General features: G+C 45.4%; 1 protein-coding gene across 1 annotated transcript in view; it reads left to right on the forward strand.

Moving 5' to 3' along the window:
• drc1 (dynein regulatory complex subunit 1 homolog (Chlamydomonas)) overlaps positions 1-17845 on the forward strand; it is a gene marked incomplete at its 5' end in the record, with an annotated part of 51917 nt that overhangs the window by 4827 nt on the left and 29245 nt on the right. Inside the window, 7 exons of the mRNA XM_084329157.1 lie at positions 8736-8873; positions 14084-14170; positions 14460-14582; positions 15471-15610; positions 16170-16301; positions 16406-16718; positions 16947-17069. Coding sequence (XP_084185283.1) covers positions 8736-8873; positions 14084-14170; positions 14460-14582; positions 15471-15610; positions 16170-16301; positions 16406-16718; positions 16947-17069 — 1056 coding nt within the window. The remainder of the gene's footprint in view (positions 1-8735; positions 8874-14083; positions 14171-14459; positions 14583-15470; positions 15611-16169; positions 16302-16405; positions 16719-16946; positions 17070-17845) is intronic.

Raw genomic sequence — 17845 nt, forward strand, 5'->3', positions numbered from 1 at the left:
ACTGTAAGGTGAAGTGTCCAGTAGTACTTTAGTCCAGTGTACTGTAAGGTGAAGTGTCCATTAGTACTTTAGTCCTGTGTACTGTAAGGTGAAGTGTCCAGTAGTACTTTAGTCCAGTGTACTGTAAGGTGAAGTGTCCATTAGTACTTTAGTCCAGTGTACTATAAGATGAAGAGTCCATTAGTACTTTAGTCCAGTGTACTGTAAGGTGAAGTGTCCAGTAGTACTTTAGTCCAGTGTACTGTAAGGTGAAGTGTCCATTAGTACTTTAGTCCAGTGTACTATAAGATGAAGATTCCATTAGTACTTTAGTCCAGTGTACTATAAGATGAAGAGTCCATTAGTAGTTTCAAGTTCAAGTTCAAGTTTCAAGTTTCTTTATTAGTTGACATGCAAAAATACAGAATACCCTCACATGGAATGCTTTTTTCTGTTATGCCCCTATGAGGATCATAGGACGCTTGGATCATACACATACAGCTCATTACAGTAATATTCCACAATTATTACATTTTAGATAGTAATAATGGTACAGAGCATAAAAACACCTACATGCGCTTTGATGATGCATGTAGGGCTAGCCTTGAGACAAACATATGCGTATTCACCACCGCAAACAGACTGGCAGCCGACCTAGGCGCCGCTATGTGCGGAAGGAGGGGGGAGGGGTTGGGGGGGAGGGTAGGGGGGTTGGAGAGGGCTGGGGAAAGGAACGCCGTGAACCGGTCCTTATCTCCCTCGACTCCCGACTTGACCTTGAGGATTCCACTCTCCTCAGCGTCCAGGAATTTGTTGTGACTGACTGGCCACATTTCTTCCAGCCCCGTCGATTTAAATTTGATTATGAATAGAGTGAATTATAACTCTATTGATTTGAGTGGAGTGAGTTTTAACAACTCCGTCCAAATGACTGAATGCATTAGTCCAAGTGTCTTGGTCAGTTGATTTTGGTAGGTCCTGTGCGTGGTAAACGGATCCAAAATCTTCTTATTGCAATCCAAAAACTTCGATAATCCAAATGTGTTATGGTTTGTAACCGACCCCAATCGCACAACACAAGACAGGTATGATGGTTTGCCAAGAAACAGATATTTATTGAGAGACAGGGAAAAAAGGGCACTGTCCCTTTAAGGGAGAACACCGATACAGGAATATAACAAGAGGGGAAAAACTAGGTGCCTTTAAGAGGCGGGCAGGAAAAGGGTACACTAAGGGAAGGTTAATGAACGCTAGGGGAAACATTAAAGGAACGCTAGGGGAAGGTTAAAGGAACAGAGGAACTAGAGACTAGGAGATGTCGGGACAAGGAGAGCTAGGGAACAGGAGAACTGGGGACTAGGAGAACTAGGGACAAGGAACTAGGTGGAACTAGAAGGGGAGAACTTGGGACCAGGAACTAGGTGGAACTAGAAGGGGAGAACTAGGGACAGAGGGGACTGAGGCCCGCGGAGGCGGGCTGGGGACAGGGAGGAACAGGGGACTGGTGGGAAAACATCTGGGCCGCTCTGCAGAACAGAGGAGAGGGTTAATATTCAAAAGGGAACAAACGGAGCAGATGCAGAACAGTCCAAATAAACAAAGTAACAAAGTAATAATATCTTCGTGTGACAAACACACAGGGGGAGATGTAATGTCCAAAAATACTATCTAAGTGAGAACAAAAACAGAGTGGGAGATGAAATGTCCAAACTACTAACTAAGTGAGAACAAAAGAGGCATTACGCTGGGTGAGTGACTTAACAATCAAAACTCACCCAAGCGTATGCGTAATGGTACAGGAACAGCAGCGGGACGAGGGCAAGAGGCATTACGCTGGGTGAGTGACATCACAATCAAAACTCACCCAGGCGTATGCGTAATGGTACAGGAAACGCAGCGGGACGAGGGCAAGAGGCATTACGCTGGGTGAGTGACATCACAATCAAAACTCACCCAGGCGTATGCGTAATGGTACAGGAAACGCAGTGGGGCGAGGGCATCGCCACCGGGTGGCTGGCTGTCCGAGCCGAGGAACAGAGTGCTGGAACAGCGGCGGTGGCGAGGGTGTCGTCAACCGGGTAGCCGCTGTCGGAGCCGAGGAACAGAGTGCTGGAACAGCGGCGGTGGCGAGGGTGTCGTCACCGGTAGCCGACTGTCGGAGCCGAGGAACAGAGTGCTGGAACAGCGGCGGTGGCGAGGGTGTCGTCACCGGTAGCCGACTGTCGGAGCCGAGGAACAGAGTGCTGGAACAGCGGCGGTGGCGAGGGTGTCGTCAACCGGGTAGCCGCTGTCGGAGCCGAGGAACAGAGTGGCGCGCCACACCTTGGTGTGCACGTCGGAACCGAGAGACGCATCGGGGTGCGTCTGCGAGGAGGAGTGTGCCAAGCACGAGGATCTTTGGAAGATGCGCGTTGCGCGCTGGAGACTGGAGAGCGTGCCAAGCCCTTGAAGATGCGCGTTGCGCGCTGGTGACTGGAGAGCGTGCCAAGCTCGAAGGTCTGGAAGATGCGCGTCTGCGCTGGTCTGGAGAGCGTGCCAAGCTCGAAGGTCTGGTAGATGCGCGTCTGCGCGCTGAGGTCTGGAGAGCGTGCCAAGCTCGAGGGTCTGGAAGATGCGCGTCTGCGCTGGTCTGGAGAGCGTGCCAAGCTCGAAGGTCTGGTAGATGCGCGTCTGCGCGCTGAGGTCTGGAGAGCGTGCCAAGCTCGAGGGTCTGGAAGATGCGCGTCTGCGCTGGTCTGGAGAGCGTGCCAAGCTCGAAGGTCTGGTAGATGCGCGTCTGCGCGCTGAGGTCTGGAGAGCGTGCCAAGCTCGAGGGTCTGGAAGATGCGCGTCTGCGCTGGTCTGGAGAGCGTGCCAAAGATGCGCGTCTGCGCTGGTCTGGAGAGCGTGCCAAGCTCGAAGGTCTGGTAGATGCGCGTCTGCGCGCTGAGGTCTGGAGAGCGTGCCAAGCTCGAGGGTCTGGAAGATGCGCGTCTGCGCTGGTCTGGAGAGCGTGCCAAGCTCGAAGGTCTGGTAGATGCGCGTCTGCGCGCTGAGGTCTGGAGAGCGTGCCAAGCTCGAGGGTCTGGAAGATGCGCGTCTGCGCTGGTCTGGAGAGCGTCAGGACGACAGCTGCGCGGGGGGTCTGAAGTGGATGACTGGGATGCCTCCCGTGGAAGTCTAGGGAGCGCAGACCAGTCCCACTCTCAGGCAACGGCGACAGCAGGCGAAGGCTGGAGCATACATCTCTACGCCGGAGAATCAATACAGCATAGGCAGAACAGAGGACCTCCCGAAAGAGTCTAGATGTTTGAGAATATGATACGGCATGTTTACAACACGACCCCACGCCGAAACGAGGGGAAGAGCCCTGGTATTTAAAGCCCACAGGGGAACTAATTAGCCTGCCACCACAGGTGCGAGAGGTAATTGATAATAGTCCAGGTGTGGCCACTGAGAGTAAACAAGAGTAAAGAACGAGAGGGTGGGGGCTAGAGAGAGTGAGTGAAAAAGGAATTCCTAACAGTAGGCTTAAAGAAAACAGAGAAAGTTGGTGAGCAGCGGACAAAACCTCACAAAATGTTCACGTCTTCAAGTTGGTAGCCCGATTGAAAGAGGCAGAGAGGGTTAGGCTTATTCTGCTTTCTTGACGAAAATATGCAATCCACTGATTAGATCCATTTCGAATTGATTTGGGTGATTCCGTTGAAGAAGGTAGAGTCGACACGTCAAGACCGGCTTCAGGGAGGCAGTGAGCGGCGGTGATAGGAACGACCTTGAAGGCCTAGAGAGAGGAAAGAAATGCGACTTGTCTCTGCAAGAGGTGGGAAGGGAGTCCAGTGTACTATAGTCCAGTGTACTGTATGATGAAGTGTCCATTAGTACTTTAGTCCAGTGTACTGTAAGGTGAAGTGTCCATTAGTACCTTAGTCCAGTGTACTGTAAGGTGAAGTGTCCATTAGTACCTTAGTCCAGTGTACTGTAAGGTGAAGTGTCCATTAGTACCTTAGTCCAGTGTACTGTAAGGTGAAGTGTCCAGTAGTACTTTAGTCCAGTGTACTGTATGATGAAGTGTCCATTATTACTTTAGTCCAGTGTACTGTATGATGAAGTGTCCATTAGTACTTTAGTCCAGTGTACTGTAAGGTGAAGTGTCCATTAGTACCTTAGTCCAGTGTACTGTAAGGTGAAGTGTCCATTAGTACCTTAGTCCAGTGTACTGTAAGGTGAAGTGTCCAGTAGTACTTTAGTCCAGTGTACTGTATGATGAAGTGTCCATTAGTACTTTAGTCCAGTGTACTGTATGATGAAATGTCCATTAGTACTTTAGTCCAGTGTACTGTAAGGTGAAGTGTCCATTAGTACCTTAGTCCAGTGTACTGTAAGGTGAAGTGTCCATTAGTACCTTAGTCCAGTGTACTGTAAGGTGAAGTGTCCATTAGTACCTTAGTCCAGTGTACTGTAAGGTGAAGTGTCCATTAGTACTTTAGTCCAGTGTACTGTATGATGAAGTGTCCATTATTACTTTAGTCCAGTGTACTGTATGATGAAGTGTCCATTAGTACTTTAGTCCAGTGTACTGTAAGGTGAAGTGTCCATTAGTACCTTAGTCCAGTGTACTGTAAGGTGAAGTGTCCATTAGTACCTTAGTCCAGTGTACTGTATGATGAAGTGTCCATTAGTACTTTAGTCCAGTGTACTGTATGATGAAGTGTCCATTAGTACTTTAGTCCAGTGTACTGTAAGGTGAAGTGTCCATTAGTACCTTAGTCCAGTGTACTGTAAGGTGAAGTGTCCATTAGTACCTTAGTCCAGTGTACTGTAAGGTGAAGTGTCCATTAGTACCTTAGTCCAGTGTACTGTAAGGTGAAGTGTCCATTAGTACCTTAGTCCAGTGTACTGTAAGGTGAAGTGTCCAGTAGTACTTTAGTCCAGTGTACTGTATGATGAAGTGTCCATTAGTACTTTAGTCCAGTGTACTGTATGATGAAGTGTCCATTAGTACTTTAGTCCAGTGTACTGTAAGGTGAAGTGTCCATTAGTACCTTAGTCCAGTGTACTGTAAGGTGAAGTGTCCATTAGTACCTTAGTCCAGTGTACTGTAAGGTGAAGTGTCCAGTAGTACTTTAGTCCAGTATACTGTAAGGCAGGGGTTCTCAACCTTTCTGCTGCCAAGGCACCCCTGTGTCCAATAAAATATTCCAGGGCACCCCTATATACGATAAAGACTTTTCCGGTCCTGTCTTTTTTGCTACAATGATGACAAAAGTGCTTGCTTTCAAAATAAGGTCTAAACGGCGTTTCAGGTCTAAATGGCTTAGTACGGTTGACATTACACTGCTTTTAGTAGTAAATCAAATAGCATATATTTTTAAATAAAATTTCAGAAAATTATCACTAAAGTGCTATCTGTTACAGCTGCACTGTTTTCCATAAAAATTGCACATTTGGATAAGTGTGACCATTTCTCAAAAACAGAAAATCACGTATTTCTTTTAAATACAGAAAAGGATCACCAAGTTACCATTTCTCAAAAAATATAAATAAATACATAAGACTAGACAATTCCGCGCGGGGAAATTGTGAAAGTGTGGGTGATGCCTGTGCACCGCCGGCCAACGGGAGAGGGTCTATATTCCTCCGGAGGACAGCTAGCTAGCCGTTGTGGACACTCACCTTTCTAGACAGTCGGCCAAGCATCTTGTATGAGAAATGGACCAAAATTTCCCGTTTAAAGTCGCTTTGTAGCCAAGCGGTCCTGTTCCAAGATGCACAATGAGAAAGATCTGTTAAAGATCTTCTTCTTCTTCTTATTTGAATTTCCGGCAGTGTAGACGCATCGTGGCGTATTACTGCCCTCCGCAATTCTTTTTATGGGCTCTTCTTCTTCTCCTTCTTCTCCTTCTTCACCGTCTTTTTCTCCTTCTACTGGATCCCGTCATCAACTACATTGTCCATTGGAGTGCAGCTAATGCTGCTACTTCCTGTCTGGGCCCCCCTCCGCGGGACCCTCCTCTAAAGATCTTCTTCTTCTTCTTCTTATTTGAATTTCCGGCAGAGTAGACGCATCGTGGCGTATTACTGCCCTCCGCAATTCTTTTTATGGGCTCTTCTTCTTCTCCTTCTTCTCCTTCTTCACCTTCTTTTTCTTCTTCTACTGGACCCCGTCATCAACTACATTGTCCATTGGAGTGCAGCTACTGCTGCTACTTCCTGCCTGAGCCCCCCTCCGCGGGACCCTCCTTGCCCCCTGCTATCTTATCCTGGGCTGCTTTGTCCCTCGCAGCCTTGTCCCTCGCAGCCCCCTCAGCCAATTCTTTACACACCTCCTTCCAGTCCAGACCTGAATATAATATAGAACACAAATGTTCTAGAATGTTCTATTATGACATCATACTGTGACATCACAAATGTTCTAGAATGTTCTGCCATTCATTCCTTATGGACCAAAATGTCCTGCTTAAAGTCGATTTGTAGCCAAACGGTGCGGTGAAACCTTCCAAAAACGAATAGCAACTCAAGTTGGACCAAGCCGGTTGTTATACCTTACACGTGTATGTGGTGCGAAAGCTCTGGGAGGAGTTAGCGGACAAAAATCGGCGGAATAAATAATAAATAAATAGTATAGATTACAATAGTGTGGTTCACCCACACTAATAAGCACTCGTTCACTCAGTGGACATTTCTAGCTCAATGCGAGGTCTGCTGCTGCTGCTGGCTAATAATACTGTCAATACGTGGGGAGATCTTTGACAAGGCAACACGCATGTCATCCTCAAGGCTCAACTTGGCCCTATATTTTGTTTTCAGAGCTGTCATGGATGAAAAGCCAGCTTCACACCGATATGTGGTGCTGAATGGTATCATGAGATACTTGGTACTCAGCACCACACTCAGACCAACATGTTTCCAGGGGCACTTCACTGAAACGAGCTCTTTAGGTGGTATCAGATGAGATTTCAATGAGTTCTTCCAAGAGTTTGGATGGAGATGTGTCAGGAAGCTTTGTCTCAATGTTGTCTGTAAGAGTAACTTGGTGATCCTTTTCTGTGTTTTATTAAATAATGATTTTCAGGGTGCCAGGGTGGTGCACGGCCGTCCCGGGTTAGACTCCCGGACCCGGCGACCTTTGCCGAATGTCTTCCCCCATATCTCTCTCCCATCCTTCCTCTCTGCCGGACTTGTCCAATAAACAAATGAAAACGCTACCAAAACATATTAAAAAGAATTATGATTTTCAGTTTTTGAGAAATGGTCAAACTTATCAAAATGTGGTATTTTCATGGAAAACAGTGCAGCTGCAACAGATAGCACTTTAGTGACAATTTTCTTTAATCATATTAATTTTTTTTTGAGAAATCTCAAGGCACCCCTGGCAGCTCTCTGAGGCACCCTAGTGTGCCTAGGCACCCCTGTTGAGAACCGCTGCTGTAAGGTGTCATAAACTGAACTGGATAAGTAGCTTAATAGGGCACTGACACAATTCCTGAGTGGCAGTTGAGAGGCTGAGTGTACAATGCAAGCACATGTTTCCGATATCTGCGGGACAGCTTTGTTATTGTGTACACTTCATGTTCATGTCTGCATCTCATTCATTCATTCATTCATTCATTCAAACCTTTATATAAGTTGTGATATTGTCGTTGAGGTTACCCTCATTCACGATGACTTATACACAGACAAATTGAAATAAACACAAGACCAAAACAAGAAAGAATAATCAGCTAAAACAAATGCACACTAAAACGGAGTGGTTTGTGATCATGGTTCAAAAACTGTCCAAAGGTTACGCAAATGTCAACCTTTAGGGTGTGTGTGTGTGTGTGTGTGTGTGTGTGTGTGTGTGTGTGTGTGTGTGTGTGTGTGTGTGTGTGTGTGTGTGTGTGTGTGTGTGTGTGTGTGTGTGTGTGTGTGTGTGTGTGTGTGTGTGTGTGTGTGTGTGTGTGTGTGTGTGTGTGTGTGTGTGTGTGTGTGTGTGTGTGTGTGTGTGTGTGTGTGTGTGTGTGTGTGTGTGTGTGTGTGTGTGTGTGTGTGTGTGTGTGTGTGTGTGTGTGTGTGTGTGTGTGTGTGTGTGTGTGTGTGTGTGTGTGTGTGTGTGTGTGTGTGTGTGTGTGTGTGTGTGTGTGTGTGTGTGTGTGTGTGTGTGTGTGTGTGTGTGTGTGTGTGTGTGTGTGTGTGTGTGTGTGTGTGTGTGTGTGTGTGTGTGTGTGTGTGTGTGTGTGTGTGTGTGTGTGTGTGTGTGTGTGTGTGTGTGTGTGTGTGTGTGTGTGTGTGTGTGTGTGTGTGTGTGTGTGTGTGTGTGTGTGTGTGTGTGTGTGTGTGTGTGTGTGTGTGTGTGTGTGTGTGTGTGTGTGTGTGTGTGTGTGTGTGTGTGTGTGTGTGTGTGTGTGTGTGTGTGTGTGTGTGTGTGTGTGTGTGTGTGTGTGTGTGTGTGTGTGTGTGTGTGTGTGTGTGTGTGTGTGTGTGTGTGTGTGTGTGTGTGTGTGTGTGTGTGTGTGTGTGTGTGTGTGTGTGTGTGTGTGTGTGTGTGTGTGTGTGTGTGTGTGTGTGTGTGTGTGTGTGTGTGTGTGTGTGTGTGTGTGTGTGTGTGTGTGTGTGTGTGTGTGTGTGTGTGTGTGTGTGTGTGTGTGTGTGTGTGTGTGTGTGTGTGTGTGTGTGTGTGTGTGTGTGTGTGTGTGTGTGTGTGTGTGTGTGTGTGTGTGTGTGTGTGTGTGTGTGTGTGTGTGTGTGTGTGTGTGTGTGTGTGTGTGTGTGTGTGTGTGCGTGCGTGTGGTCAGGAGCTGAAGGTTAGTGATGGCCACTATGTGAAGGACCTGAGGAAACAGTCGGACGAGGTGAACCTGATGCTTGAGAGGATGGAGGAGCAGATCAATACCCTGATGAAGACCTACAGGGAGGAGCTGGACCAGATTGAGGTAGGCTACTGTAGGTCCGGACCGAATTACAAAAATTTTGATTGACATAGTGGCCCACCAATCCAATCTGTCTTCATGCACTACTTCCTCCTCCCACGTCAGTGCTCTGACAGGACAGTAGATTGGAGCAGAGAGCAGCGTTTGACCTAACATTACAATACTTAAAGTTGAAGAATATTTAAAGGGGAGGGGGGCGGGGGGTTAAATGGTTGTGTTGGTGAAGCTATCATAACTAAGGGAGGCAAGAGATGCAGACATTAAGCCATCAGTTAGACCCTTAATTAAACATTGAGAGAACTTGGAAGACAATATCTCTCTGTACCTTTGTTGTGCTGTGTTTGGCCTTTGGGCTACGCTGCCAGTCACATTAGTGCTTGTGTGTTGACTGACTGTAGAATGCTGTGTTGACTGACTGTAGAATGCTGTGTGTTGACTGACTGTAGAATGCTGTGTGTCGACTGACTGTAGAATGCTGTGTGTCGACTGACTGTAGAATGCTGTGTTGACTGACTGTAGAATGCTGTGTTGACTGACTGTAGAATGCTGTGTGTTGACTGACTGTAGAATGCTGTGTTGACTGACTGTAGAATGCTGTGTGTCGACTGACTGTAGAATGCTGTGTGTTGACTGACTGTAGAATGCTGTGTGTCGACTGACTGTAGAATGCTGTGTGTTGACTGACTATAATGCTGTGTGTTGTCTGACTGTGTGTTGATTGACTGTAGAATGCAGCGTGTTGTCGGACTATAGAATGCAGCGTGTTGTCTGACTATAGAATGCTGTGTGTTGTCTGACTGTGTGTTGACTGACTGTGTGTTGATTGACTGTAGAATGCAGCGTGTTGTCGGACTATAGAATGCTGTGTGTTGTCTGACTGTGTGTTGACTGACTGTAGAATGCTGTGTGTTGACTGACTATAGAATGCTGTGTGTCGACTGACTGTAGAATGCTGTGTGTCGACTGACTGTAGAATGCTGTGTGTCGACTGACTGTAGAATGCTGTGTGTTGACTGACTGTAGAATGCTGTGTGTTGACTGACTGTAGAATGCTGTGTGTTGTCTGACTGTGTGTTGATTGACTGTAGAATGCAGCGTGTTGTCTGACTATAGAATGCTGTGTGTTGTCTGACTGTGTGTTGACTGACTGTAGAATGCTGTGTGTTGACTGACTATAGAATGCTGTGTGTTGACTGACTGTAGAATGCTGTGTGTCGACTGACTGTAGAATGCTGTGTGTTGACTGACTGTAGAATGCTGTGTGTCGACTGACTGTAGAATGCTGTGTGTTGACTGACTGTAGAATGCTGTGTGTTGACTGACTATAATGCTGTGTGTTGTCTGACTGTGTGTTGACTGACTGTAGAATGCTGTGTGTTGACTGACTATAGAATGCTGTGTGTTGACTGACTGTAGAATGCTGTGTGTTGACTGACTGTAGAATGCTGTGTGTCGACTGACTGTAGAATGCTGTGTGTTGACTGACTATAGAATGCTGTGTGTTGACTGACTGTAGAATGCTGTGTGTCGACTGACTATAGAATGCTGTGTGTTGACTGACTGTAGAATGCTGTGTGTTGACTGACTGTAGAATGCTGTGTGTTGACTGACTGTAGAATGCTGTGTTGACTGACTGTAGAATGCTGTGTGTTGACTGACTGTAGAATGCTGTGTGTTGACTGACTATAATGCTGTGTGTTGACTGACTGTGTGTTGATTGACTGTAGAATGCTGTGTGTTGTCGGACTATAGAATGCAGCGTGTTGTCTGACTGTGTGTTGACTGACTGTAGAATGCTGTGTGTTGACTGACTATAGAATGCTGTGTGTTGACTGACTGTAGAATGCTGTGTGTTGACTGACTGTAGAATGCTGTGTGTTGACTGACTATAGAATGCTGTGTGTTGACTGACTGTAGAATGCTGTGTGTTGACTGACTATAGAATGCTGTGTGTTGACTGACTGTAGAATGCTGTGTGTTGACTGACTGTAGAATGCTGTGTGTTGACTGACTGTATAATGCTGTGTGTTGTCTGACTGTAGAATGCTGTGTGTTGACTGACTGTGTGTTGATTGACTGTAGAATGCTGTGTGTTGTCGGACTATAGAATGCAGCGTGTTGTCTGACTGTGTGTTGACTGACTGTAGAATGCTGTGTGTTGACTGACTATAGAATGCTGTGTGTTGACTGACTGTAGAATGCTGTGTGTTGACTGACTGTAGAATGCTGTGTGTTGACTGACTATAGAATGCTGTGTGTTGACTGACTGTAGAATGCTGTGTGTTGACTGACTATAGAATGCTGTGTGTTGACTGACTGTAGAATGCTGTGTGTTGACTGACTGTAGAATGCTGTGTGTTGACTGACTGTATAATGCTGTGTGTTGTCTGACTGTAGAATGCTGTGTGTTGTCTGACTGTAGAATGCTGTGTGTTGTCTGACTGTAGAATGCTGTGTGTTGTCTGACTGTAGAATGCTGTGTGTTGTCTGACTCAGGGGCGTATCTAGACCCAGCACTTCAGTAGGGCACAGATGGGCACCAAAAGCTATGAAGCGGGAGCGCTTAGCGCGACCGCGGAAACATTTTTGCCCGGTTTTGGCCGGTTTGTGGGCGAAAATGGGTGGATTTTGTAACTATTTTTTTTTTAACTTTATTTCGGTTTTAGGGTTAGGTTAGGGTTATGTTATTTAATTATTTTGGGGAGCCAGCCCCCCAAACTCCTGAAATGCATAGAAATCTATGAAATAAATAAAACAATCTGACATTTATATTAAAAAGAGCTAGCCCCCCAAACCCCTAAAATACATAGAAATCTATGCATTTTGGAACAGTTACTATATATATAGTCAAGAAAGCATTTAGTCATACTTAAAGTTTAAAGTGCTTTACTTGAATTGAACATTGCATTGAACATTGAACATTGAGGAGACATCATTAGAAAGCACAATGTATGTTTCCATAGTTACGCAGATGACACACAATTGTACATCTCCGCTGAACCTAATGATCACTTAGCATAAACAAATGGATGACGAACAACTTCCTAAAATTAAATGAGGGCAAAACTGAAATCCTTCTAGTCGGTCCTATAACAAAAAGAGAAATGTTACAGAGCAATATGGGGCAACTTACTCCTTGGATCAAACCCGAAGTTACAAGTAAGTAACCTACACTGGCTTCCGGTAACATTTAGAATTGATTTCAAGGTCCTCCTCCTTATATACAAAGTATAAACATTGCGATCATCTACTCTTGGTCTATTGAAGGTTCCAAGCCACAGTCTAAAGAAAATCGGGGATGCAGTGTGGTAATATTGCCTTGGAATTTCATAATTAATAGGTGTGAATAAATTGGAGAACCATAAATATAAAGCCAGATGTACCTTTCAATAGCAGAGTGGACTTAGTGGCTAAACAGTCTCAACTGTCAGTTGAGACAGCTGCATCAGATAACAGCTGCAACAGTTACTTCAACCCCCACTCAAGCAATGACTAAATTAGAGAACTAACGACACCTTCTCGAACTGACTGTATGTAAATGCTGATCAGAGAACACTAACTCACAAACAAAGTAATCGATTAATCAACTGTTTAGTATCAAAAGGTCTTATATGATGTCTGGTATCAGTCTTGGAAAGCACTGACTGTACTTGGATGATATTAGACATCTATAGCCATATAGAAGGAATGTTAAAGTTATATATTATTCATTTAAGAGGAGATTTCTGTTGGGACAGACCCAATCAGGAAGACACTGACGGGGGCCACTAGCGTCCCCCTCTGGGTATTGAGTCAAGATCCACACGGGAGATCAAAGGGGGGGGCAGCCGGCCTCCCCCCAGAGAAACCCAGAGGGAGGGGCTGCCAGCGCCCACCGGACACCCCCACAAGAAGACGCCGCTGGATTGGACCAGCGATATGTATTATTGGCTAGAAATGATAGTATATAGGGCCCTACACAGGGTTATTCAGGAGCTCTCGGACCCAACCAGGGGTCTGGGGGCTCCCCCACCGCTTCGAAACGACCCAGAAACAACCGTGAGCTGATGCATTGTACGTGAGTAACTCATGGGAAACACCAAATGGTTGTTTATAGATTAGAGTAATGTTGTACAGATCCCTGATCTGTAAACCAGATTTACTCATGTATAATGTGTACAGTAAACCATGTATGTTCAAATTATGTTAACCAAGTGACTGTTTGATGTGCAGTATTTAGGTTTGAAGATGCAAACCTGATTGTGATATTTCTGTACAACAGACAGCTGTTAAATATTCTCTGATCATCTGTTGTATGTAGAAGTCAACCTTCTATTCACCTTGAACTCCTGGCTCTGATCAAATAAATCAGCTGAGTTGAACTACAATTCTGGTTTGTCTGGCGTACACGTTTTATTCTTCATCTGCATTAAGCCAGATGTGGAGACCAACCATTCTATCAAGTATGAATCTTTCCTCCTCCTTCCAGATAATCAATCTCATTGTAATTGTGCTACAATAACCACAAATTATTGTAGAACGTCTGTGGGATTTTACTACAGAAATGGTGCCGTGACCCGGATTGCTAACTATGCACCAAAGTTATGGAACACACTACCTATGGACATTAGGGAAGCTAGATCTCTTAATATTTTCAGAAATAAGCTAAAAACGTACCTCTTCACCATAGCCTTCTAATACACCCCGCTGTTGATTGTACTGTAGCACTATTTTACTCTGGCCATTCTATTGCATACTTTTACTATCTACTATTCTATTATTGCACTGTATTATTGGTGTGCAAACCAATCAACTTACAAAAAAGAGCCTGTTGGAGGATTTCAACAAGATAAATGCGACAACAGTGTAAAATATTTCACTATAATATTTAAAAGCAAAGTAAAAAATATTATAATAATTATTTGATCATGTTAAATGATCATTTGATCATGTTAAAAAAGGGAAAATAAAAAACATTTGTTAAAAAAAAAAAAAAAAAAATTAATCAGTGGGGCACAGATGCTCATCAGTAGGGCACGTGCCCTACTGATAGTGGTCTAAATACGCCGATGGTCTGACTATAGAATGCTGTGTGTTGTCTGACTGTATAATGCTGTGTGTTGTCTGACTGTAGAATGCTGTGTGTTGTCTGACTATAGAATGCTGTGTGTTGACTGACTATAGAATGCTGTGTGTTGTCTGACTATAGAATGCTGTGTGTTGACTGACTGTAGAATGGCTCTGAGCAAGAACGCAAGATGCTCCTGACTGGGAACAGGAAGAAGTGGGAGCAGCACATGACCAAGCGCCGGGACAAAGAGGTAGGATGACTCTCTCTCTCTCTATCTCTCTCTCTCTCTCTCTCTCTCTCTCTCTCTCTCTCTCTCTCTCTCTCTCTCTCTCTCTCTCTCTCTCTCTCTCTCTCTCTCTCTCTCTCTCTCTCTCTCTCTCTCTCTCTCTCTCTCTCTCCAGATCTTTATCTGTTTTTTATCTGTTAACATTTTTCTCCATCCCCCCCTCCCTCCCATCCATCTATCCATTCCTCCCTCCATTTATACATACATCCCCCCTTCAATCCCTCCATCCCTTCTCCCCTCCATCCTCCTGCAGCTGTACAACCTGAATGATAGGATGAAGAAGGTGGAGGAATATGAGGATCTGCTTCAAGAGCTGAGAGCAACGTATACAGAGAAGTACAATGAGGACAAGCTGGAACTGGACACTGAAGTTCAGGTTAGCACACACACACACACACACACACACACACACACACACACACACATACAGTACACACACACACACACACACACATGTACAGTACATGTACACGCACGCACACACACACACACACACGCACACCCACACACACACACACACACACACACACACACACACACACACACACACACACACACACACACACACACACACACACACACACACACACACACACACACACATACATGTGTACACACATGTATCCTGTATTGGGGTCAATATGTTTTTAGAACATCTATGGATACAAAAATAATCTTCTCCACCACACTGTCTGGCTACCTATTAGAGCAGAGATACCATAGAACAATATCACACTGTCTGGCTACCTATTACAGCAGTGATACCATATAACAACATCACACTGTCTGGCTACTTATTACAGCAGAGATACCATAGAACAATATCACACTGTCTGGCTACTTATTACAGCAGAGATACTATAGAATGGAGTGGTATTGCATGATATGGACATTTTCACAGATATTGCACTTGCAATGTACCATCATTTTAGGTTTAGGCCGTGAGCCAGTAGGGTTGGTCGTTACCATCTTGGGGGACTAACTTTCATAGTGCTTTTTGGGAAGGTATATACACCCCTACTGCTAGAAAAAATTTGATAGCAATGCAGCAGTTGCCACCAAATGTGTGCCATCACATCTTTTATAATGCTACCAAGCATATTTTTCAGGCCTCCTGTCCGAAATTACATGCCCCAAATTAATAATGATAGTTCCTGAACCATAAGGCCTATATGCATGTTTCTGGTCTCCTTTGATTAGGTAACAAGCTAGGGCATATGAATCCACAACTCTGCGGGACATTGTTTATTTTTTCTCTGTGTAGGAAATTCAGCAAGACCTGCAGCAGACGAAGGCCTTCAATGAGCTGACCCAGGAGCAGTTGGAGTACAACAAATATGTACTGCAGAAGAGAGATGAGGAGAACTCCATCATCAGGTCCAACCAGAAGAGGAGGATCAACAGGTAACTCGCACACACTGGCCTGGATTCATGGGAAATAATAGGCCCACTGATCTAAGATCAGCAACCACATCACAGACCATAGAAACGTCACAGTGACTTAAAAGGGAATGGGTTTCTCTTTTATTTGTAGAAAGGTTTCAAATTCAGATTCTCTTATTGTCACAGCGAAAAACGTGAGATGCTTGTTTTTCCCGGCTCCTCAACCGTAGTAGATTTGTAAACACAATACACAACGATTTATACAAACTATACTATACAATACAGGTTGCTTTACTGCAGAGTAAAATGAGAGGTTGGGAAGCTGATCGAGAGAGACGATCGAGGTGTCAGGAAATCGAGTGAGGGTAGAGCTAAGCATCATTATGACCTGTCTGTATGTATGTGACCCCCCACCCACTCACTCACTCACTCACTCACTCACTCACTCACTCACTCACTCACTCACTCACTCACTCACTCACTCACTCACTCACTCACTCACTCACTCACTCACTCACTCACTCACTCACTCACTCACTCATTCAATACTCTTGACTGAAGTGTGATGTATATGTCCCAGATTGCAAGATGTGCTGAACAACCTGAAGAAGGATTCCAGCCAGAAGAAGCATTCTAAAGAGGAAGTCCATGACATGTCTGAGGACTACAAGCGTGCCAATCAGCAATACAAACACACCCAGAAGAAGAGCAGGTAAAGTCTGGCCATATTCATATAAAATATGTTTATGGAAGTGTGATGTTGCTTCTATAGTGTCCTCAATCCCTCTCCTTCCCCTCATTCCATCTCCCCTCCAGACACTTTGCGGTCATCGACGCCAAGCTCTTCGAGGAGGTGCGGCTCATGAACGAGGAAGAGGTGAAGCAGCTGCTGAGGAAGGCCCTGGACATCGACCGGCTCATCTATGAGCAGCAGCTAGGTCTGGTCTGGGAGCGTCCTTGCATGGCCTTCATGGAGCGCTCTGGCCCCATCCAGCCTCAGAAACAGGCCCAGAGGACCGCCTGCCATACCGCCTCCCTGCTGATCGGTACCGGGGAGACCAGTCAGGCGAGCCTGGGGATGAGGGACACCTCCGTTGGGCCTGAACTTGGCTCTGCCACTGACAGCATGGTAAATATCATTCCATCTACTAATCTGTCAATTATGGGGAAAGACGTCTGATGTATATTTGTTCATTATACATTACACATGTCGTCTTATCTTATTTCATCTCATCTCATATAATCTTATCATCTAATTGTCTTGTCTTGTCTTGTCTTGTCTTATCTTATATTATCTGACCTGACCTTACCTTACCGTACCATAACGTACATTACCATACCTTACCTTACCGCCAAGGAGAGCATGGTGGAGAGCAGCAGCAGGATAGAGACGGAGAAGGAGGAGAGCACAGGGGACGAGAAGGAGAACGTGTCGATGAAGACGGTTAAGAAACTGCTGGAGTTGCTCTGTGACGAGGCGGTGAGTAGGGCAGTATATTGATATTTATCGTTCATCATCTGTTAGTGATATATATATTTTCTTCTTAATTTTGTATACATTTATTTAATATTGTAAATTGTGATGCACACTTTTATCATCTAAATCAATCATAAAAAGGTCAACACATCATATAGGCTAGCCCGACATGAAAACGAATGAAGTAGCTGCAGTTCTGTTAGCCAGTGACAACAAGGGTAACAGTGATGACATCTCATACTCTCCCTGTCACGGCTCGGCATATTGAACCCAATATGCAGAAGAAGAGAAAAGGCAGACCGGTCTTGTTAAAACCCAGTATGGGTATATTTAATAAGAAGTAAAAACAGGTATCCAGGCAGAGGTCGATTTACACAGGGGAGAATCTCATATAGTCCAGGGACATGTGCGGGACAGGATAGTCAGCCAGGCAGAGGACAGGAAGAAACAGGCTTGATCCGGGGACACATGGAAAGTTGGGTGGACACGTAGGGAGCGGGGTAGCCAGAGACACACAGCGGTTGATGACACGATTTACGCGGAACGGACCGATGAACTTTCATGAACGCTAATTTCCAACATTCCACCTTAAGAGGAAGGTCGTGGGTAGATAGTACCAGTAGCCGAGTTCTGGAGCGAGTTGTGTGTGTACTCCACCCAAACCAGCTGCCGACTCCAGGAGGTAGGCTTGGAGGCGACAACACAGTGTAGAGTCATCTCCATATCCTGGTTGGCACGCTCAGTCTGCCCGTTAAGACAGCGGGTGACAACCAGAGGAT

The sequence above is a fragment of the Notolepis coatsorum genome, assembly GCF_963971535.1.
Source record: "Notolepis coatsorum genome assembly, chromosome: 14".
NCBI classification, from domain to species: Eukaryota; Metazoa; Chordata; class Actinopteri; order Aulopiformes; family Paralepididae; genus Notolepis; species Notolepis coatsorum.